This window comes from Elgaria multicarinata, chromosome 9 (genome assembly GCF_023053635.1).
Source record: "Elgaria multicarinata webbii isolate HBS135686 ecotype San Diego chromosome 9, rElgMul1.1.pri, whole genome shotgun sequence".
Taxonomy (NCBI): Eukaryota; Metazoa; Chordata; class Lepidosauria; order Squamata; family Anguidae; genus Elgaria; species Elgaria multicarinata.
In genome coordinates this window covers 79127411-79150348 of record NC_086179.1, presented here as the reverse complement: position 1 = coordinate 79150348, position 22938 = coordinate 79127411, and the positions used below count along the sequence as shown (strand labels likewise).

The following is a 22938-nucleotide window of genomic DNA, read 5'->3' as shown; positions in this document are numbered from 1 at the left end:
GAAAAGCCACTTGGGGAAATCCACTCATGGTGGTTTCTTGTTATGTGTGAACCAGGCTTCTCTCTCTTTCTCTTTAACTAGTCACAGAAGTTGAGAGAGAGAGAGAGAACACAAAGTACAGCCCTGCAAATGTCCAGTTTCTGCATGCACACCTTGGGCCACTAAAAGTGGATGTTTATCAAGGGCTGCACAACCATCTCTCCCTGTGTGTGTTCAGGAATGATGTGACACCAAAATGATGGAATAAAGGGACAGCATACAAGTGAATAAGGCCGTTGAGGAAAGGAAATGGGCAAAGTTGCAAATGGCTAGGTAATGTAGAGGTGAGGAAGAGGCTGAAGTTCACAACTTGATTTGAAATATCCAGTCTAATCTTTGCCTGCAGCTTTCTAGTCAAAATCCTATGCTTTAGAGCTTCGAAATAATGGGTCAAGAAGCCACAGGAGTTATTCAGAAAAGATACATTGCAGCAGCCCAACCATATTAGAACAATACTTACTCATCAGAAAGTCCCTGATCTGCTTAATAAGATTCCTCAGATCCTCGTTGCTCCTGTCCACTTGCTTCTTGGTGGCGTTGGTTTTTAGCAGAACTTCTTGTGCATTTTGCTTTGCTTCATCGGCTCTTTGTTTCGCTTCTGAGACCTAATTGGAGTAAGTGAGCTGCTGTTTACAATTTCTAGCAAAGCCAATTATACATTTTAAAAAACCTATTCAGGAAAAAGAAAAACTGACAAAGCAATTACTTGGCATTGAAGCCATGTGAGACACTCATAACAGCCAGAAAACACTCTTAAAATTATGTAGGCAATCCACCACCACCACCACCACCAAGGTGTTTTAAACAAGACAAGTTACTGGGTGAAGCTCACCCATGGGAATTTCTGTGTAAGCGAGATCTTTTTACGAGGGCACTTAGCAGGATCATGGAACTCACAAGAAGCAATTTATTTAGGCAAAACAGTTTGTCTCCAATTGTCTAGACTTGCACAATCTGCTGATGAACTTGTTTTCTCTCTAATCGTTAATGTTTGAGCAACATTAAAAAGAATAATTACCATTTTTGAGAGCTGTTCAACTTCTGCCAAAGCACTGAGTATGTCTCTGTCGAAATCCATAGCTTTCTGCCAGGCATTGTGGGCCACGGTAACCAATCCATCACAGCCTGGTCCTCCACACTTCTTCTTTCCATCTTCAGTTCGGCAGCTCAGACCACCACATTCTGAATCTGCACAGGAAGGCCCGAGGGGAGTTCCACATGTCTGCAGCAGGCAGGATTAGACAGAGGGAAGAGGCAGGGGTTATCGCTCTTTCAAAATATGATCAAGAGCCTGCTCCTTAAAGCACTATCATCAGCACAGAACAATATGGTGATCAACTGAGGCTCCTAGAAGTTGCAGCACTGGAACTTTCCAGAGCCCTTTCCAGAAAACAAAGGCTACTGGGAAATGTTTAGGTCCCAAGAATGAAGTGACCAGGGGAACAGAGACACTTTTGCAACTCACAGCTCTACAATTATCTGAACAGTATTGTGTGATAGCCACTTGGGTGTCTCTCTCTCTCTCTCACACACACACCTTACTGAACCAGTTTGCAACCCATCATGATAGCTAGAGAGCTGACAGAGTGGGGAATGACATCAGTAACATGGCACTCATATAGGGATAAATCAGATGAGACTGAGAAATGCATGATTAGATTTCCAGTTCTTTAACTTAAAAAAAAGAAGCTGTGTGTGTAGGGGGGGCACACAATCTAGATACGAATGACTGTGTGTGTGAATGTGTTAGTTAATCCTTCCCCCCATGCCTGAGTACTTGCTCCAAAGGAAAACTATGGTGTCCGGTTACCCCTCCCCCGGAAGTAACTAGCTGGTTTGGGAGAAGTGAGTGGGACTTCTACTGGTGGGGAAAATAACCTCACCTCTCTGCCCCAGTACACAATCCAGATTCAGTATCCACAGCTATTTTTTTTAGTACAAATATTCCTTCACATATTTTAGGCCCTGGTTGGCCAGGGCTTGAGCTGGGTGCCAGGCTTGGGCTTGGTTCAGTCCAAAGGGTTATCTAATTCAGCATCTTGCTTCCCACAGGGGCCAACCAAATGCCTACAATAAGCTCACAAGCAGAATACAAGTGTGATAGCCCCTTTCTGCTGGCTGCTTCTGATCCCTGGGGAAGGTAACGGCAACCCACCCCAGTATTCTTGCCGTGAAAACTAAATGGATCAGTACAAACAGAGATATGTCGGTATACCATCGGAAGATGAGACTCCCAGGTTGGAAGATAGTCAAAATGCTACTGGGGAGGAACAGAGGATAAGTTCAACTAGCCCCAAATGTGATGACGCAGCTACCTCAAAGCCGAAAGGACGGCTAGCGGCCGGCGGTGCTGGTGGTGAACGACGATATTCTAAAGGTCAACACACCATAGGAACCTGGAAAGTAAGAACTATGAGCCAGGACAAATTGGATGTGGTTATTGGTGAGATGTCAAGATTAAATATAGATATTTTGGGTGTCAGTGAACTGAAATGGACTGGAATGGGCCACTTCACTTCAGATCACCACCAGATCTACTACTGCGGAAAAGAGGACCACAGAAGAAATGGAGTAGCCTTCATAATTAAAATATATCCCCATACCAGAGGAACTAGAGACCAAATTGCCAATATCTGCTGGATAATGGAAAAAGCCAGGGAGTTCCAGAAAAACATCTATTTCTGTTTTATTGACTATTCTAAAGCCTTTGACTGTGTGGATCATAACAAATTGTGGCATGTCCTTGGTGGTATGGGGATACCAAGTCATCTTGTCTGCCTCCTGAGGAATCTGTATAACGACCAAGTAGCAACAGTAAGAACAGACCACGGAACAATGGACTGGTTTAAGATTGGGAAAGGAGTACAGCAGGGTTGTATACTCTCACCCAGCCTATTCAACTTGTACGCAGAACACATCATGTGATGTGCTGGGCTTGACGAATCCAAGGCTGGAGTTAAAATCGCGGGAAGAAACATTAACAATCTCAGATATGCAGATGATACCACTTTGATGGCTGAAAGCGAGGAGGAGCTGAGGAGCCTTATGACAAAGGTGAAAGAAGAAAGTGCAAAAGCTGGGTTGCAGTTAAACCTCAAAAAACCAAGATTATGGCAACCAGCTTGATTGATAACTGGCAAATAAAGGGAGAAAATATGGAGGCAGTGACAGACTTTGTATTTCTGGTCGCAAAGATTACTGCAGACGCTGACTGCAGCCAGGAAATCAGAAGACGTTTACTTCTTGGGAGGAGAGCAATGACAAATCTTGATAAAATAGTTAAGAGCAGAGACACCACACTGTCAACAAAGGTCCGCATAGTTAAAGCAATGGTGTTCCCCGTAGTAACCTATGGCTGCGAGAGCTGGACCATAAGGAAAGCTGAGCGAAGGAAGATAGATGCTTTTGAACTGTGCTGTTGGAGGAAAATTCTGAGAGTGCCTTGGACTGCAAGAAGATCAAACCAGTCCATACTCCAGGAAATAAAGCCAGACTGCTCACTTGAGGGAATGATATTAAAGGCAAAACTGAAGTACTTTGGCCACCTAATGAGAAGACAGGACACCCTGTAGAAGATGCTGATGCTAGGGAAAGTGGAAGGCAAAAGGAAGAGGGGCTGACCAAGGGCAGGATGGATGGATGATATTCTGGAGGTGACGGACTTGACCTTGGGGAAGCTAGGGGTGGCGACAGCCAACAGAACGCTCTGGCGTGGGCTGGTCCATGAAGTCACGAAGAGTTGGAAGCGACTGAACGAATAAACAACTTCATCGTCCCTGAATTACCCTTTTGGGCATCCACATTGGGGCCTGTTCAGATGTCACACTCAGCCACTATAGATCGCTCAAAAATGTGATCAACGGTGGCTTAGTTTGTTTTGGTGAGGTTCCCCCCATGATGGCACATCTGCCCAGATCCCAAACATACCTTCTACAGTGGTGTTAACCAGCTCTTTGTGGGTCACGCTGGCTGGCTGAACATAAAAAAAACAGCAGACCATGAAGTCAGCTGGCAAGAGCGTCCACCACTTCCAGTGATGCTCTTGCCAGCGCACACGATCTCTATGGTCTTGTGGCCCTTTGGTGTCCGGAAGTTATCCATGGAGCAGGGAGGGGTAAGCAAACCACAGTGCTCCGCCGGGGTAATGATTGTGTGACTGCATGTGCGCATCGTGGTTTTCTTACCCCTCTTCACTCCATGGATAATTTACCCTCCCTCCCCCATGATCATGTGAATAATGACCATATCTTGAGATAGAAAATTCCATAGTCTTAATTATGTATTGCCTTTGTTTTGTCTGTCCTGAATCTCCCACCATTCAGCCTAATTGGATGTTTCCGGGCTCTAGAATTATGAGAAAAGGAGGAAAACGTCTGCCTATCCACTTTCTCTACATTATACATAACCTTCAATATCAACACCATGTCCTTATTTGTCTTTTTTCTAAACTAAAAAGCCCCTAGTATTGTCACATCATAAGGGAATTATTCCAGCCACCTGCCAGACTGAGCCCATATTATTATTATTATTATTATTATTATTATTATTTGCATTTTTATACTGCCTAATAGCCGAAGCTCCCTGGGCGGTTCACAAAAACTAAAACAAGTCAAAATATAAGACAAACAGTATAAAAACATGATATAAAATACACATTAAAACGGATTAAAACATACCATACATGATTAAAACATCTTTAAAACATCCTGAAAACATTCTAAAATTTCACTGGATAGGCCTGCCGGAATAGATCAGTCTTTATTGCTTTTTTAATTTCTAAAAGACTGTCAAGTTGACGAATCTCCTCCCATACTGTGGGACACCTTATTTATGCCCCCTTAGGTGATTGGATTGTGTGTCTTCTCTGATATTTATCAAATTTAGGTACACTTTAGTATTTCCAGTGGGAAGTGCCTAGAGAAGAAGGGATTATAATGAGACTCTTCCACCATGGAAGACAAATCCCTGGATCAGACGTTTTTGCCTTAGGGAGGAGATTATGCATGAACTGAGCTATTGTATGTTACTTTTAATTATAGCTGACAATGTTGAAAAGAACAGGTTCCTTTGGGCAACTCAAAAGAGAGGGAACAAAGTAACATTGAAAAGTAAGCATTCCCTTTACTTCACCTCATCTCTCCACCATGACTTTCTCAAACAAGACAGAGAGAGTCTCCTTTCACCCAGGTTTTACCCTTCAGAATAGAGTGCATGGCATTCACTCCCTATTACTAACTACCATTCAAATTGTTACTGGAATTTCTAAAACTAGAGAGCATTCTAATCTTCTGCCTGAGACTGTAACCTGATGAGATCTGAGCGGTGGTGACTGAGCAAGAAAGAGATCTTGGGATTGTGGTGGACAGCTCGGATAGGGAGACATTTTTCTCCCTCTCTCAAAACACTAGAACCCGGGGTCATCCCATGAAGCTGATTGGTGGGAGATTCAGAATAAATAAAAGGAAGTACTTTTTCACACAGCGCATAGTTAAATTATGGAACTCACTACCACAAGATGTAGTGATGGCCACCAATTTGGATGGCTTTGAAAGGGGGTTGGATAAATTCCTGGAGGCAAAGGCTATCAATGGCTGCTAGCCCTGATGGTTGTGTGCTATCTCAAGTATTCGAGGCAGTAAGCCTGTGTGCACCAGTTGCTGGGGAACATGGGTGGGAGGGTGTTGTTGCACCATGTCCTGCTTGTTCATCCCTGGCCAATGGCTGGTTGGCCACTGTGTGAACAGAGTGCTGGACTAGATGGACCCTTGGTTTGATCCAGCATCAGGGCCCTTCTTATGTTCTTATGTTCTTAACCCAAAGCTCCCTTCTGGTTGAAAACACTGACTGCATTTTTTTAAAAAAACATGCAACCTGCTTTCTTCCAGGCATATTCTGGTCAAAAGCACTGTAATTCCCAGTCTTTTTTGTTCCATAAAACAGTTTCCCAGTTTTCTTTCCCTTTATGTGCATAGGGTTGGCTCCAGGTTTAATCCTAATAAGTAATGACTACTAATGGGTGTACTCTAACTTAAATCCCATTGATTTCCATAGGTCTACTACTAAATCTGGAACCGACCGATAGCGCCCAGCTCTCTTTATGCGAGAGGGATTTTGTCCTCTCCACCAGCTTCTGTCTAGCCGTGAGAAGCTGGCTCAGTCTCCACCTACCTTCTCAGCCGCTTCTGCAAGATCCAGACTTTGCAGCTTGCCCGCGAGTTCATCCAAGAGGCGCGACTGTTCTTCTTGCTTAGCCTTGAACTCCGTCTCCGTCTCATTGATCATACTTTCCACTTCTAGCCGCATTTCAGCTGACTGCTCTACTGTACTTCCAGGAAGAAGAGCTGAGGCATTGGCTCTCTTTTCTGCATCCAGGGACATTTGGAAATATTTGGTGATGCTGTCCAAGGCTCCTGTAAAAATCAAAAGGAAAGGGAACCTAGCTGATGACAAAGCTATGATAGGTTGTTCCTCCACAAAGCTATTCCAAATTTGTTAGCAGAACTGTTGGCTATGGTTGTGTTGTATTTCCAAGTAGAGTAGACAGTTGAAGACAGCTTCCTAAGTTCAAATTAATGGATTTAAGTGACCCTGACTCAGCACTGGTTGCCCTGATCCAGCTAAGGCCAATACATGCATGGATGGAAGCTGCATATCCTTTTGCTGTGCATGTGGATCCTCGATCTAATTCAGCAACCAGTGTAGTGTGTACCTGCCTATCACTTGTTTTGGAGTGGGAAGCCGGCAGGACTGATTAACTCCATGTTCAACCATTCTTTAAAGAGGCCTCTACATACAAAGCCCTGGCTGCTGTGTGCATAGAGTTGGGTTGTGGGCCATACTCCCCGCAGTGGGTATGGACAATACTATGCTCTTCTGCCTGCCCTTGATGTTTTCAAAGTTATATGTAGCCAGGAATTGTAAAGCCATGCCCAGAATTACATTGGTTTGGTGTGCATGAGAAGGACAAACACCATATTAAACTGTAAATGAAAAGCACTCCTCAGGGAGACAAGATAGTGGTCAGTCTTACTAATGTAATCCAATTGAAGTCAATAGGAGATCAGCTTGATCTTCACCGACTTGTTCCCCTAAAGTAGCCTTCGCCAACACAGCTCCCTCCAGATGGTTTGGACTACAATTCCCATAATCTCTGACCATGCTGACTGGGGCTGATGAGAACTGGAGTTAAAACTTCTAGAGAGATCCAGGTTGTGGACCCTTCAGAAATTAATGGCATGATGCAGCCCTAGTTAAGCACCTTTAAATACCATTGATTTCACTGGGAGAAAGGAATACAAAGGTACATTTGTTCCACTAAAATCAATGGGGCTTAAACATGTTTAACTTTGGTTGGATCGTGCCCTAACTAAAACACACATTACATTTATTTATTATGGAGTCTTCCCCCAATACTTTTTAAAAGCAAAGAATACACAAAAGCAACAACAAAACTCCCCAGATACAAGCACTAACCCCGAACATCAGAGATTTTTATGAACTCCAGTTGTTCTGCAAGTTCTTTTACAACATTGTCTAGGCTTTTTGCATCTGCCTCCAAGGCACTTAGTTGACCTTCTGTGATATTACTTTCTGCTGCCACCTTGGATACTTTTTCTTCTACTTCAGCTATCTTCTCAGTAACATCTGCTGTTAGCTTCCTGTGAACCGAACAGAACCTCTATTAACATTAACAGGACAAAAACCTACTGGCCTTGAATTAAACAGAAAAAAATAAATCAAAATGATAGGTTAATTCCTTCCTTTCCTCCCCAACAATGTGGTAGATTATTTTGTTGCAACTTCCGTGCCTAAATTACTAGTTTATCAGGAGATACCACTTTTTATCATCATGATGTTATAATCAGTAAAGGACTCAGAAAACAGCTGTTTTGTGTGAGATTTAATTCTATTTGAATTCCAAAACTCTGCTGTAATGCATTTGCACTTTGCCAACTGCATAGGTCAGAGAACTGACTCTTAGAATCCATACATAATTTGTTTCATATCCCACATAATTACCAAATGCGCTATTAAAATATATTTTTATAGACTACGGAACAGACTCGTTCTGGGCGGCGGGGCGGATTGAATTGCACAATAGATTCTTTTCAAGACTCTATAAAATATGTAATAAAAGAGAAATGTGAGAATCGGCTGTACAGTAGATGTACCCCAAATTGAAGGCCAAGTAGGCTTTACTGGAATGCATATAAGCAATGTTTGTATCGCTGCTGATGGAGTTAACTATTTTTTAGTGTTTAATAGTATTGTTTTCTTAATTTTTGTGTTATAAACCTCTTTGAGATTTCTTATGAAGAACAACATATACACTTTAAAGCTTATTTTATTTTTAGAGTGCAGGGCCCAAACCTGGCAAGTCAGTCCTTGTGTATGCAAATTATTTATAGTCAGCTCCTGAACAAATATGACTATCCTGCTAATTAAATGAAAATCTTCCTGTCCTACTGCCAGGTATCTGTAATCTTCTTCTGTACTCTTCATGAGGACTAATAACATGCTATCTACAAAGCACACAGAGAGGAAATTTGGGGCCACAAGCCCCTGAGTGTTCAGCATAAGCTGTGATAGTAAAAACTGTGGGTTGGATCCAGTGTCGCACATGCAGACTTCTGCTGGCACAACAAGACATTTGCTGGTGCAACAGGATTTCCCCACCATCTCCTCTCCTTCCTGCATTTTTCCCATGTGTCCGAAATTAACACTTCGGAGTAGCTTGGCAAATGCAGGGGGCTTCAAGGGAGAGAGGAAATCTGTCCTGCTAATGGATGATCAGTATTGGATGAAATCTATCCTGCTAGTGGACAACGCTATAAGTGCATATGCTCCGTGTAAGTGACTGGGGACCCTTCCTTACTCACGCATACCGTTAATATGTGCAGAATCTACCACAGGGTATGTTGAATACATGTAGGCTCAGGAGTGCGGCCACTGGGTGCAAGTTGGCATGATCCCACTCTCCTCTCCAAGCACATTCAACATAAAATCTAACCAGACTTTTAGAATATAAACCATCTGCCTAGCTTTTGGGATGTTTCCTTCTCAGAAGAACAGGGTGGGAAGTCATCAGGCTTGCAGGATCTATGTTTTTCATTAGAACCTCAAGCAATCTATCAATTGCTACTACACAGATTTTATTATAGCTTTAAAACCTCTTCCACAAAGGGATGCTATAGTGAACTCGTCTTCAAAAGGTGTGTATACATGATCCCTGTTGGATCATGGTTAATTGTTTTGCTTTTATATTCTTAACAGTATAATCCTATGTCTACTCAGAAGTAAGATCCATTACATTTAATGGGACTTACTCCTATAAGTGTGTATAGGATTGCAGATTAAGGTTCTTTTGCAAATTTTCCAGGGGGGTTTCTTTTATTAAAGGTGTAATCCTATGCATGTCCTACATAATTGTTGGCTGGTGCATGCTCAGGATTGTAAGACTTTTTCTATGTATAAATTATTATTATTATTATTATTATTATTATTATTATTATTATTATTAATTTATATAGCACCATTAATGTACATGGTGCTGTACAGAGTAAAACAATAAATAGCAAGACCCTGCTGCATAGGCTTACATTCTAATAAAATCATAATAAAGCAATAAGGAGGGGAAGAGAATGCACCAAACAGGGAGTATAAAAGTCAGAGCAAAATCAAGTTTTAAAAGCTTTAGGAAAAAGAAAAGTTTTTAGCTGAGCTTTAAAAGCTGCAATTGAACTTGTAGTTCTCAAGTGTTCTGGAAGAGCGTTCCAGGCGTAAGGGGCAGCAGAAGAAAATGGACGAATCCGAGCAAGGGAAGTGGAGACCCTTGGGCAGGTGAGAAACATGACATCAGAGGAGCGAAGAGCACGAGCGGGGCAATAGTGTGAGATGAGAGAGGAAAGATAGGAAGGAGCTAGACAGTGAAAAGCTTTGTAGGTCAACAGGAGAAGTTTATATTGGATTCTGAAGTGAATTGGAAGCCAATGAAGAGATTTCAGAAGTGGAGTAACATGGTCAGAGCGGCGAGCCAAGAAGATGATCTTAGCAGCAGAGTGGTGAACAGAAACCAATGGACTGATGTGAGAAGAAGGAAGGCCAGTGAGAAGAAGGTTGCAGTAGTCCAACCGAGAAATAACCAATGCATGAACAAGAGCCTTGGCAGAAGAGACAGACAAAAATGATCGAATCCTGGCAATATTATACAGGAAAAAACGACAGGATTTAGCTACTGCCTCAATATGAGGAATAAAGGAGAGCGAGGAATCAAATATAAAGCCAAGACTACGAGCTTCCTTGACTGGAGTAAGTGTGACAGTAAGAGAGAATGAGAGATGAGGAGAAGGTTTAGGAGGAAAAACAAGCAATTCAGTCTTTGCCATATTAAGTTTCAAACGACGATGAAGCAACCAAGCTGAGATATCTGAAAGACATGCCGAGATACGATCGTGAACATCTGGAGAAAGATCCGGAGATGAAAGATATAATTGTGTATCATCGGCATACAGATGATATTGGAGGCCATGAGATTGAATAAGATTACCCAAGGGCAACATGTATAAAGAAAACAACAACGGGCCAAGTACCGAGCCTTGTGGAACCCCTACTGAAAGGGGAAAAGAAGACGACGAGCTGCCATTAGCCAACACGCTGAAAGAGCAACCCACTAGATAGGAGGCAAACCAGTTATAGACAGAGCCACAAAAACATGCATAAGTTTGTGTCCTAATAGTATGAACAATGATAGAGCAAGCAAAACCTCCAAACAGGGTGAGACAAAAACAACCACTGGCACCAATAATATCTGGAAGCATTTGTTCCACACAGGCTAATCTATACAGGATTTGCTTAAATTGGGCAGCTCTCAGAGAAGAGTGCCAGATACAAAGGTATTACAAGCCCTGTGAAGCAGTGCTTGGGCAAGACTGGTGGGCTGCCAAGCCCTAGATTTTGAAATATATCTTGAAGCGACAGTTCCTCTCTTTTGAAATCTAAATAAAGTACAACAGTTCTTCACAGCAAATGACAAGTCAGGGTGGGTATAAGTTAAGTCTAGACACTTTTCAACAATGTTTCATTCTGACAGTAGCAATTGAGGACAAATTTCTAGTGCAGTGCTCCAGGAAACTCTGGGTTTCCTTCGAGACTTGTCAAGGGCTCCTTAATAAAAATATCAGAAATGGTGAAGAAGCTTCCCTGAAAGGCAGCTTGACCACCACTACTGATCTTCCGCTGAAATTTGTTGCAGGGGTGTGTTCTAGGTCACACTCAGAGTTCAAATGGGACACCAACTATTCTAGACACTGACCTGCAAGAATTGCATATTCACATCAAGTTATGATTTGGGATTTTATGGCAGACACTGGAAATAATTTCTTGAATGAAGAAAACTTGAAAGCCACAATTCTAGGACATGGGAATATCTCACCACACCAAACAATTATTATTACAATGTTTTCAGTTTAATTTTAGCTGTAAATAAAGTTTGTAGATGCATTGTGATGGTAAAACATCAGACAGGGTTTAAGCAATATACAGCTTCATATATTTTGGTTTTTAAAAAAGAGAAGAATTTAAAACACAGCCTTTGAAACATATTATTCATTGCTTGTTGGTCCTTAGAAAACAAGGTCTGGTTCATATGCTTAGTGACTTCCAAGCGATTGCTTGCGAAAACACACAAGAAAGCCTGCAAACTACCCAAGAACACATAAAAGTGCTCATTATATAAATAGATATCTCCAAGACATTCATATTGTCCCTAAAACACAGCCTTAAACACCACCACCAACAATGTTCAAAGTAGATACACAGACTACTAGTGGAGGCTGGTGGCTCTAATGTCGGTGGGGCTGTGACTTCATTCTGAATTTCAGTCAGGACCAACCAGAACTCTAAAGAAGCTATCCAACATGCTGACTCTAGTTTTGGGATATGGTTCAGGACATTGGATAGTGCCTTAGAGTTCTGGTTGGTTCTGATTAAAACCTCAAATGGATTCATAGCCCCACCGACATTGGAGTCACTGGCTTCTCACTAGATGCTACAATTGACCAAATTATGGCAGATTATTCCGCAATTTGCAGCGGCAGCACATCAATAGCACCCACACAGAAGTACTGGTTCATACATCAGGCATCTTCAGGTGATCCCAGCTAAGTCGTGAACCAGCAGCCCTGAGCACTTTTGGAAGTGATAATGTGAGGACCACCAAGCGAATTAACTAGACCCAAGCAACAGACAAGAGAAATACCAGTGCTTAGCAATGGTTGGTGCGAAACCCATTAAGCAGTGAAATATCTGTATTTTGTTTTTCTTATACAGACCAACTTTTGCTGGAAAAGTACACACTAGATGCTACAATTGGCCAAACTGTTTGGTTATACTGAAAACTTGAAAGGCTTGTCAGGTCATCCATCAACAGCAGCTACCCAATTTGTCTCTCAACTGACAACTCACTGGCAATTAAGGGCACTGAAGAAACAACTGGTGGTATCAACAGACCACATCGGTCTTGGCATTTCATCTTCCTTAGACTGAAAGGAAGAATGGGAAGGGCAAATCTGCTAGAGGCTAAACATTTCAAGTACATAATTTCTCATCCTACATTCCTTCACATAAACAAGATGAATTGAACGAATCAACAAGCGTGCCTCCTTGCTAATTGCTAGGCAGCCTCAGTTTCCTTTACATTTTCCATAATCACTGGGCGGCACAGTTCCAATTTTCATTTTCTGCTTACAATTCTCATTAAAACCACTGTACGAGGAGATCCCCAGTTTCCCATGGCTGAGCAAATGAGAAGGAGTGTTATTTTATGCCATACTTACTCTGCTTCCTCGAAGAGATTTCCAATGTTCTTAAGAGGCTCAGCAGCAGGATTTTGAGCAATGATACTTTTAATCTCATTCAATTTTGCCTCCACAGAGTTGAGTGTCTGTTGGTAAGGACCGCTGACCCCTGTGATTTTCAGGGCTTTTGCTCTTTCCAGGAATCTCTGCGTCCTGTTAGTCAGCTCGCTAATGATGATGTCCCAGAGAGCAAAACACTGGTGGCAAGGTGCACAGTCTGGGAAGGTGCCAGCGTAGCCTCGGGTGCATTTGTCACAACGGGGTCCCTCAACTCCCTCGTTACAGATGCACTGGCCAGTCGTGCGGTTGCACTGGGGGGTCTGAATGCCACGCTGATCACAATCACAAGCTGAAAGAGACCGAAATGAATGGAAACGTCACAAATCACGAGGAAAAAAAATACACACCACCGTCAAATGGGCAAACTGATTTATCGCTGGACAAAGTGGTGACAGTTCTGCCAATAATTGACCACTCAATTTTTTAAAAAATCTTGGATCCCCCTTGTTAACAGGCACATCACATGGTGTAGGGCCAACTGCATGAAGTTGGACTGGGGGGGTCTATACCTAAAATTGGATTAATCCAATGTGTGCTGCCCCCCAAAAAACAGCAGCGAGGTGGGAAGTGGGAGAAAGAAACATTTGAGAAGCAGGCTGCATGGTTCCTGCCATAGAAGCCTTGCTCTTGAGTGTGCCTGGAGCATCTTGGAAAGCAGTGCTTGAAGGTTCCTGCCATCTTCCAAGAATGCTCTGGGGATGCTTTAGGAATGCAGTTTATATGGAAGGAATACCAGAGACCTTTTCTAGAACATTTTTTCCTCTGATCTTGTAATGGGCTTCAGGTGGCTGGGAAGGGGAGGGGGCTTCAACACCTTGTTGCTGTGACATGAAACAGATGTGGTTACTTGCAAGACCAAGAGCTGTTGCTGCTGGTGAATGTGAGTGGTGTGTGCATGTGTATGAATTGTGTGTCTCTGTGCACAATATCTGACCGAACGCCTCTCCCAACATGAACCTACCTGTACACTATGCTCAACATCTAAGGTCCTCCTCTGAGTGTCTACTCCGAGGGAAGCTCGGAGGATGGCAACAAGGGAGAGGGCCTTTTCAGTGGTGCCCCCCCCCCCAATTATGGAATGATCTCCCCAACGAGGCTCACCTGGCACCAACATTATTATCTTTTCGGTGCCGGGTTAAAACTTTTCTCTTCTCCCAGGCAGTTAACAACATATGCTGAGTTTTTAACTGATTCCAGAATAGCTGTTTTAAGTGGAGATTGCTGGTTTTATGCTTTTAAATTTCTGTATATTTGTTTTTAATGTTCATTGTTTTTAACTTTTGTAAACCATCCAGAGAGCTTTGACTATGGGGCGGTATATAAATGTAATAAATAAATAAATATGCATATGTGAGACCCCAATGTGGACCTTGGAGCCGTAAAGGTACTCCAGCCCTGTTCTGTATTATGGGTGCACTCGACATCCCACCCAGGTAAATAGCAAAATTCCCACTGTATAACAGAAACTGAATTGACCATCAATTGGCGTTGGTGCATTTCCATTAATCTACCCCAAATAGCCAGGTAGAACAAGACAACTGGAAGCTGCCAATGTTCAAAGCTTTGTTTTAATAAGACCCGAAACAAATGGGAAAGTCCTTTCCGCCTAAGCTGTAGGTACAATTGTGGTGAAATGGAACCCAAAATAGATCAAAGGCAAGCACTGTGAGCATCCATAATGACAGGATTTCAACCTCCATCAGATTAAAGCCTGTAGAAATATGCTACATCTTTCAAGAAGGCCTCATAAATTTAACACATACAAATGATCCATAAATCTGTCAGGAGTCCTGTAAAGTATTATCTAGATATGAGTTGCAGTCTATTGTAGAGATTTCTTCCCAAAACATTCCAACTTTCCACAAAAATATGATGCAGCAAGAAGGAGAAGAAAATACATAGGGAAATACAACACTAGGAGGCCTCAGTACTTTTGTATATGCAGTTATTTAAATATATTCACATTTCTTTGCCAGATTGCTAAAAGGGCACTTAAAAGAATAAGTTACCATAAACAAAAGCAGCACTCTTGCAGAGAATTCCTTCAATACAGAAAGTGTTTTTTTTAAAAAAGTGTTGTCCTGCTGTTCAACTTATGTTGCTGCAATTTAACAAAATGGCTTTTTTGTTCTCCGCATTAGATGCCAACACAAGGGGTTTTATTTCCATCAAAGCAACTCCAGCATTCCCACAGTGAAAGGCTTGCTGGGGAACGTAAACTCCCTCAGGCAATTCATTCTTCTTTGAAGGATGAGGGGGAAAGGAACCACTTAACCCTTTCCACTACTAACTATTAGTTTCTGGGAATAAGACCCTCAGAGTAATGGGTAATTATTCAAATTCCTCATGTGGGTGTAGCAAAAACAATAGCCACCAGTAAATGGTTGCCTTCTTTTGAAGATCCCCAGATTATATCAAATTACATAGCCAGTACATTTTAGCATATCAAGTTGCCATTTTTGTTTTTGGAATCAGCACACAATCCAAATCCCAGGAAAATTAATGGGATCTTTTGTTTAAGGCAAAATTAATATATATATATATATATATATATATATATATATATATCTTTTGTTTAAGGCATCAGGATTTTCCTTCAAATGCCTATGATTCAGAGGCAGCTCCAGAAAAATCATAGTAAGCAAAACATAGTTTCATTATCACTGATTTATGAGGAATTCAAATTACTGTAGTAACTGTAGGAACAGGGATAATATATAATTGAAGGTATTAATCACCATGATATATAAGGCAGGACGTTAAATTTCAGGACTCACTTCAGGACATGGAATTGTAATCAGCTATCATGTGCATTTTCTTGATTCAAGAAACATCTTGGAAAATGCTTTTAAAGTATGTCTCTTGCAATGATCAAATATTCAACAATGAGGGTGAAACCCATTATGCTGATGTAGTTACTTCCATCAGCAGAACCAGGAAGAGGGTGATTCTCCCCTCCCCCTTGCACGCAAACAAAACCTGCTCCAGAGGGCTGGGAAATCCTCTGGAGTAAGTTTTTGGGCAGTGTAAGTAGCGGTCCCCAATCTTTTCAGACCTGTGGACACATTTGGGAATTTGAGAAAATGCTGTGGGCACCACCACAAAATGGTTCCCATGGACGATGTGGCTAGCCACATAAAGCCAGCCAATTCCCCCCACCCCCGTGTATATTTTCCAGCATGGCATTTGTCTCAGAAGAAACTTGCATATATTCCTGCAAAGGACTTGCATGACTTTGGGGGAAGTAAAAATAAAATAATATCCAGAAATCTGGAGAGGCCAGTCTGCAGCGGATTCCGTAGGCCAGATTCCTAGAAATCTGAAGCCATTTTAGTATGTCTCGAATTTCTCCAGGGAAAAATGGAAAACACTGCTTCCTGGCCCACCCAATCTTCTTCTTTCCATTCATTCATTTCCTCTGCTTTCTTTCTCTCTTGCTCACTATTTCCATCCCATAACCCACTTCCTCCCTATTTGTCTTCCTTCTCCATCCCTATCCTTCTTCTTTCTCTCCCTTCTTGGCCCTTAGCCTTTCTCTCCCACTCACCTCTCTCCACTCCCAGTCCCAGGCTTATTTCTCTCCCCTCAACCTCTTTAGCTCAATGTTTCTCCCCACTCCTGGCCTCTGGCTTTGCTCTTTATCTTCCCTCTACCCTGTTGCTTTGCTTTGTATTTCTGCATGCTGAACAGCTGCTCAGCAGCAGTTTAAGGGACAGGAAGGAGAACCAGTTTCCCCATTTTTTATTAAAATGTTTTTTAAGGGGGCAGAGAGTGAAGAGCTTTGTGGGTGCCACTGGAAGTGGCTGTGGGCCCCGTGTTGGGGACCCCTGGTGCAGAGAACTGCAGAAAACAGAATAAAGTCCTCTTGCACTTGTGGACCTCCACTAACATGACATTGTATTTAACTCTGAAATTCTAAATTATTTTAAATGGATAAATTAGAAAATTATTTAAAAATCACTGAAGCACTATGGCTAAATGATCATTCCTTTGAATGGGAAATTAAGGTGGTGAGTGGTGATAGGACTGTAGCCAGCGTAGGAATACTGAGAGCTCATCTACACCAAGCAGGATATTACACTATGAAAGTGGTATATAAAAGGCAGGAGCCACACGACTGCTTTATAGCGGTATTGAAGTGCACTGACAACCGTTGGGGCCCATTGAGACATACCACATACTGCTTTTATACCACTTTCATAGTGTTATATCCTGCTTGGTGTAGATATGTCATGGACCCAAACAGTTGTCAGTGCACTTTAGTACCTCTATAAAGCAGTCGTGTGGCTCCTGCCTTTTATATACCACTTTCATACTGTTTTCATAGTGGAATATCCTACTTGGTGTAGATGAGCCCTGAGAAACATGAGAGGTGTCAGCATGCTTTGGGTAACAGGGATTTGTAGAAGTACAGTAAAAGACAAAAACAAAACAGCATTACAGGGCGGGGGGATCAATGTTGTACCATGTGAAAACCTTCCACTGAAAGTTAATGTTACTTTTCCTATAAAATTCACCATTTATATGAAAAACTGCAGAGGAGTTAAAATCTTGTATAAATTGATCTATAAACCTAACCTTAAAACAAACCTTCCAGGATAGCCAATTGGCCTGCTGCAGAGCAGTACGTATGCTCCAGTGCTCATACGGAGCCCGATGGGAACATTGCCTTGTAAAATTGTGTCATATAAACATATCCTGACTAGCACTAGCACTGAATCAAGTATAATCCTACCATTCTCTCTATTCCTGATGTTCAGGCTATGAGTGATGCCAAAACTGTATCAATAGGCTAGGGGAAGCCCCAAGGTTTGCAGAAGTAGAAAAAATCTTTAAGGGAAAAAACTGGGGTGGGGGGATGACTAGAAAACCAAAAATACCCCAACAATGACTGGGTGAGCTCAGTGGGGCCACAGAATCAGTGGAGGCTGGTGGCTCTAACGTCCAAGGTGCACACTTGATATCTCCTACAGAGTTCTGACTGATTCTTACTGAAACCCAGAGTGGATTCACAACCCCACTGACATTGCAGCCACCAGCCGCCACAGCACAGGATGCTGACTGACTGTTGTGGGGGAAACGGGGTGAGAAGACTGGAATGAGGTACCTGGAATAAGGATGAGTGGAAAAAAATTCTGTTGAATTTTTAGGCAAACATAGCAAATGTGTCAATATGGGAGCCAAGACAAAGCTTGGTGAAACAGCTCTTTGGGAGAAGAAATGCACAGAAAAATGTGCATATTAGTGAAAAGTCCAAACAAAATCATTTGAAGGAAGTGTGCATAAAACTAGTACATCAATGAAAAGTACTTGGAAAATATGCGTATGTTGGAAAATGTGCAAAAATGCATACAACTGGAAAATGCAAACACAAAACATGAATTTTCATGTGGAATTAAAACAAAAAAAACCTCATTAACTCATGTGGAAATGGGATGCAGTGAGCTTAATCCCCTGTGAAAACAAGAATGTCATGTCCATCCATCCCTAAGCTGTAATGCTGAACAGGGAACACTCCACACGGTGATATTTCTGTGTGCTACAGTTGTGCAGGTGCCTGATTTCCCCCTTCTTTTATTTTTGAACTCAGAATCAACCCTGGAAGCTATCCCATACTCCTTGGCAGACTGTTTTCTTATAGCAATTAAAACCAGGACAGCACATACTTGGAAAATATCCATGCTTACTTCCTAGTACTGAAGAACAACTTGGGAATACTAACTGGAGCTGGATCATCCAATATTGGATTGTACAAAGCATATGAGAAATATAGGAATATAAAAATGTATTTAATGCAAATCCCTATATAGCACATCTCTCCCTTCTTGGACTCCTCTGGATCCTGCTGGTCTGAGCACCTGGTCTGAGCAGCGGCAGCTGGGCGGAGGAGCTGAGCATGAAAAAGGGGCCGTGCTGTGCACGGGAAGCACCCGCCGCAGGCTTGCCGAGGGAGGGAGGGAAAAGAGAGTGAGCGCTTCTGTTTTGCAGCTGGCGTGGCGTAGCACACCAAGCAAGGTATGTCTCTTCATTAGCGTTTTGGTGCTTTTGAAACATTTCACTTCACTGTTAAAAGGACTCTTCTTAAATGATATTAATACATGTGTGGATTCTTCCCCTATATGACTTGGGACCAAACTACCTTCTCCCATAAAAATGTCCCTGGGTTTTAAGACCTTCTGGAGAGGCGTTTCTCGGAAAAGACCACCTCAAACACCCCCCTGCTACCCCTTTGCCTCTTAGCGTCCCCCTGCCGCCCCCTTGCCTCTTAGCGCCCCCTATGCAATCCCACCGCCCCCAAGGGGGTGGTACCGCCCACTTTGGGAACTACTGGTTTAAGGTGTCTTCTAAACGCCTGGCTTTCTGGCTTAACCACCGTAGTTAAAGCCATGGTTTAAGGTGTCTTCTCAACATGTCCGTTGTGTTACTTTGGCAGAGATCTCACATTTTCTAAAAAGCAGACGCCGATCTTACTACATTGGTCTGGAGAAACAAATACATCTTCTCTAGGGAGACACTTGCACTAATCCCAGTCACACCAATTGTACAACTCAATCTGGTCTTACAACGTGGGACCATATAGCCCAAACCCTTAATAATAAAGTAAAATGTGTATGATAGCCTATTCATAAAGAGATATTAAAAAATTATATTTTAGACACAATGGAATTGTACCCACATGAATATATATGTCATAATCAAGTTCATGAGGTGTTTTTTTTAATTATCCACTGTTGTATGGGAGGAGAGAGACACGTTGCTGTTGATAATTGGGACAGCAACTCAACGATAGGTTAAAAAAAGAAGAAGAATCACTGCTAACATTTTTGTTTAAAAAAACCCAATGCTCAAATATGTCTGGATTTGGTTTCTTATCTCAGACCCAACCACAAGCAATGAATTTTAGATTAGCTGAGGGTACATCAAAGAAGCAGTGGGAGTAAATGACAAATATTTCCATATCAGAGTCTTCCTTGTGATGGAAAGAAATTTATTAAAATGAAGAGATGAAGGAAATCTCAGGATGAATTGCTGCTGAACGTTTCAGAAGTCCAAAGCACTAAATAAAACATTGAGTTAAAAAAATCAAAGTCTTTTCCAAGCTATTTGTTGCAATTTATATGGAAAGACGAGAAAGTTTATTACAGAAAAAACAATTATAATTAAATATTAACCTTTTTATTGGCTACTGCTGCTGTTTTAGACCTCTTTAAAATAATTACTTTATCTGATATGAGCAGTAGCCTTTTCCTATGATAAATTATGAAAAAGCTTGCATAGTTAAGAACACAATCCTGCCACTCTGCATTTAAGCTAGACTGGTGATTTTGCACCTCTAGTAGAGGCTTTGGGGGAGGGGGAGGGGGAGGGAAGGAGGCTGGGGCACCCATAGGATTCCTCATATGTCTGATTCCCCTATCTCCTCCCCTTCCCACCCTCGGGAACGTCCCCTTTTCCTGATCTGCACTCCATTTCCGAGCATGAAGACATAGGCAGCATGGACAGAACAGTGCTGGCTCCAAGAGGGGGGAGGGGGCAGGAGCACGGTTTCTGGGCTCTGAGGTCAGATCCCTGTTTCTGACCTTGGAGCCCATAAACTGAACAATCCTGTGTCCCCCCAGACACCATCTGGGAGGTATAGGATTGCTCCCTAAGTGTCTCAAACAAGACAGAGGAAGTTAACATTCAAAGTCTTTCTACTTGTTCACATATAACGGTGGCAAATCGTGGGTAAATTTGCCAGGTTAAGGGGATGGATTTCAACAAAATTTTATAGTAAAATAAGATGAAATAAACAATCAAGACTATAGAGCACTTACAATATACAATACATTACACATTTAAAAATTACTGTATTTTTAAATGTGTAATGTATTGTATATTGTAAGTGCTCTATAGTCTTGATTGTTTATTTCATCTTATTTTACTATAAAATTTTGTTGAAATCCATCCCCTTAACCTCTTTGGTTTTCTAGTATACTGTTTATGGTTAAGGCCAACACCTGTTTTTTGTGCAAATTTGCCAGGTCATATGCCCAGCACATGCCACTGCCACTTCACAGAATCAACCTGCGAGCAGCATGATCACTGATTTTTTTGTGATGTATTGTGAGTTATTTGTGGGTTAAACAACCTATGTTATGTTCAAATGGGCCAATGTGAATTTGAATATAAGAACATGAATAGACAACTATAAGAACAGTCCCACAATAGAAAAAACTACCCATAGAGGTTTGTGATGTGATATATATATATATATATATATATATATATATATATATATATCAAGTTTGGACATGGATCTGAGCTTGGACATGGATCTGAGCTGAATGAAATGTAACAGTAAATGAGCCTTCCCCTGACGTGCTCTCTCCCTCCTTGTGTCAGTTACTTCATAGTTTACGCAAACCATAGTTTGCTCTTACATCTGAACTGGCAAGCTATGGTTTGTGCTTGCTTTCCCAACCAGACTTGGAAGCCTAAAGTAACGCATTTCCCCTGGACTCATGATTGCGAGGTGGGAGGGAGGAGAAAGTAGGAGAGCACATCCCTCAGCTTCTAACCATGGTTTGGAGGATCAGAAACAATGACCTTGTTCAGACAACATGCTAAGCTAAGGTGGTTAAGCACCTTGAGCTAAACATTATGGCTTAGCATGTGGTGTGAGCCACGATTTAGCGTGTCGTGTGAACCATCCCTAACCATGGTAGCTACATAACCACAGTTTAAACACGCTCACTAACCATTTGCTGCAAAAGGGTTAGTGGCCTAACCATGGCTTAGCATGTCATCTGTTAACCACCCCATATCAGCTTGAATTATGTTTTCTACTACAAGAAATCTCATATTATAGGAAGCTTTAAGCTTTTGTACATGTTTACAGGGCTTTTATATTTATTTTGTAGAAACAAACATGCACCTATATACACTATTTTAAAAATTCTGGAAGTTTTGATAAATTTAGATGTTCTAACTGCAGTAACTATCAATTCTGGAAAACAATAACTGCAAAACATTTCCCCATCTGTTCTTCCTGTTCTTGGGGTTTCTAGTTCAACAGCAAATACATGACAAATAGTTGCAGTCTTCTTAACTTAAAATAAGCACATGTGCACTTATTGTATTTAAAAATAATACTCTAGAAGTTCCTGGCAATATGCCCAATTGTAATGTTAAATCCCAGAATTGCCAGTATTATTGTCTTAAGCATACTCTTCCAGGAAGGAGGAGGAAATCTGGGGGGTTCAGCAGGATTTGGACTTTTATAACACAGTCAGTTCTTCTTAACGATGAAAATTTTTGATCTGGTTCCAGGACTACCAGGCACGGCTTTTTCTTTTGTACTAAGTATCTGCTAATCCCTTCTCTGCCTGATGCCAAAAAAGGAACTTATTTGTACCTTTTAATGTAACTGTTTCCATTATTTTGTATGCCGTTTCTAAGTACCCCGATACATGAAACTTTCCCTTCAAAGACACACTGAAGAAGTTGTTTTGAAACTGTATGACTGCTTACCATGACCAGTATAGTGAAATCATGTGGAAATCTGTATAGGTCATAGAAGCACCCCTAATCACTGCCCAATAATTATTTTGGTTTCTGAGGCCTTTAGGAAACCTGAAAATCTTTCAATGCTAGAACGAAGGCTAAAGAACCCCATTCATTTATGTTTTGTATTTTTGAAAGTTGAGATCTTGAGGAAGTGAAGATGCGTCCCACTCTCTTGGCCCCAAACTGAGCAGCATGTGCATTTGAATACATAGTGCTCACTCTGCTTATTTGATTAAAATAATACTTCTTTAAAAAATCTTCAGAATCATCACTGGGAAGCCTTCCCAGTTTTTGTGAGTTTAGTAATTAGAAGATACAAATTACTAGCACCCATAAATGCTACCTAATAGCAAAAGATTTGATATTTCCAGCATATGCTGATGAATTCTATCTGTCTGGGTTGTATCAAGCAACCAGTGAGGTCTGGATAGTATCA

The 22938-nt window shown here is 41.6% G+C and overlaps 1 protein-coding gene across 1 annotated transcript in view; it reads right to left on the bottom strand.

The window, feature by feature from the left end:
• Positions 1 to 22938, bottom strand: part of LAMB1 (laminin subunit beta 1) — a 75167-nt gene that overhangs the window by 6914 nt on the left and 45315 nt on the right. Inside the window, exons 24-28 of the mRNA XM_063134141.1 lie at positions 12873 to 13242; positions 7513 to 7697; positions 6208 to 6449; positions 1058 to 1261; positions 500 to 644 (exon numbers count right to left, since the gene is read on the bottom strand). Coding sequence (XP_062990211.1) covers positions 500 to 644; positions 1058 to 1261; positions 6208 to 6449; positions 7513 to 7697; positions 12873 to 13242 — 1146 coding nt within the window. The remainder of the gene's footprint in view (positions 1 to 499; positions 645 to 1057; positions 1262 to 6207; positions 6450 to 7512; positions 7698 to 12872; positions 13243 to 22938) is intronic.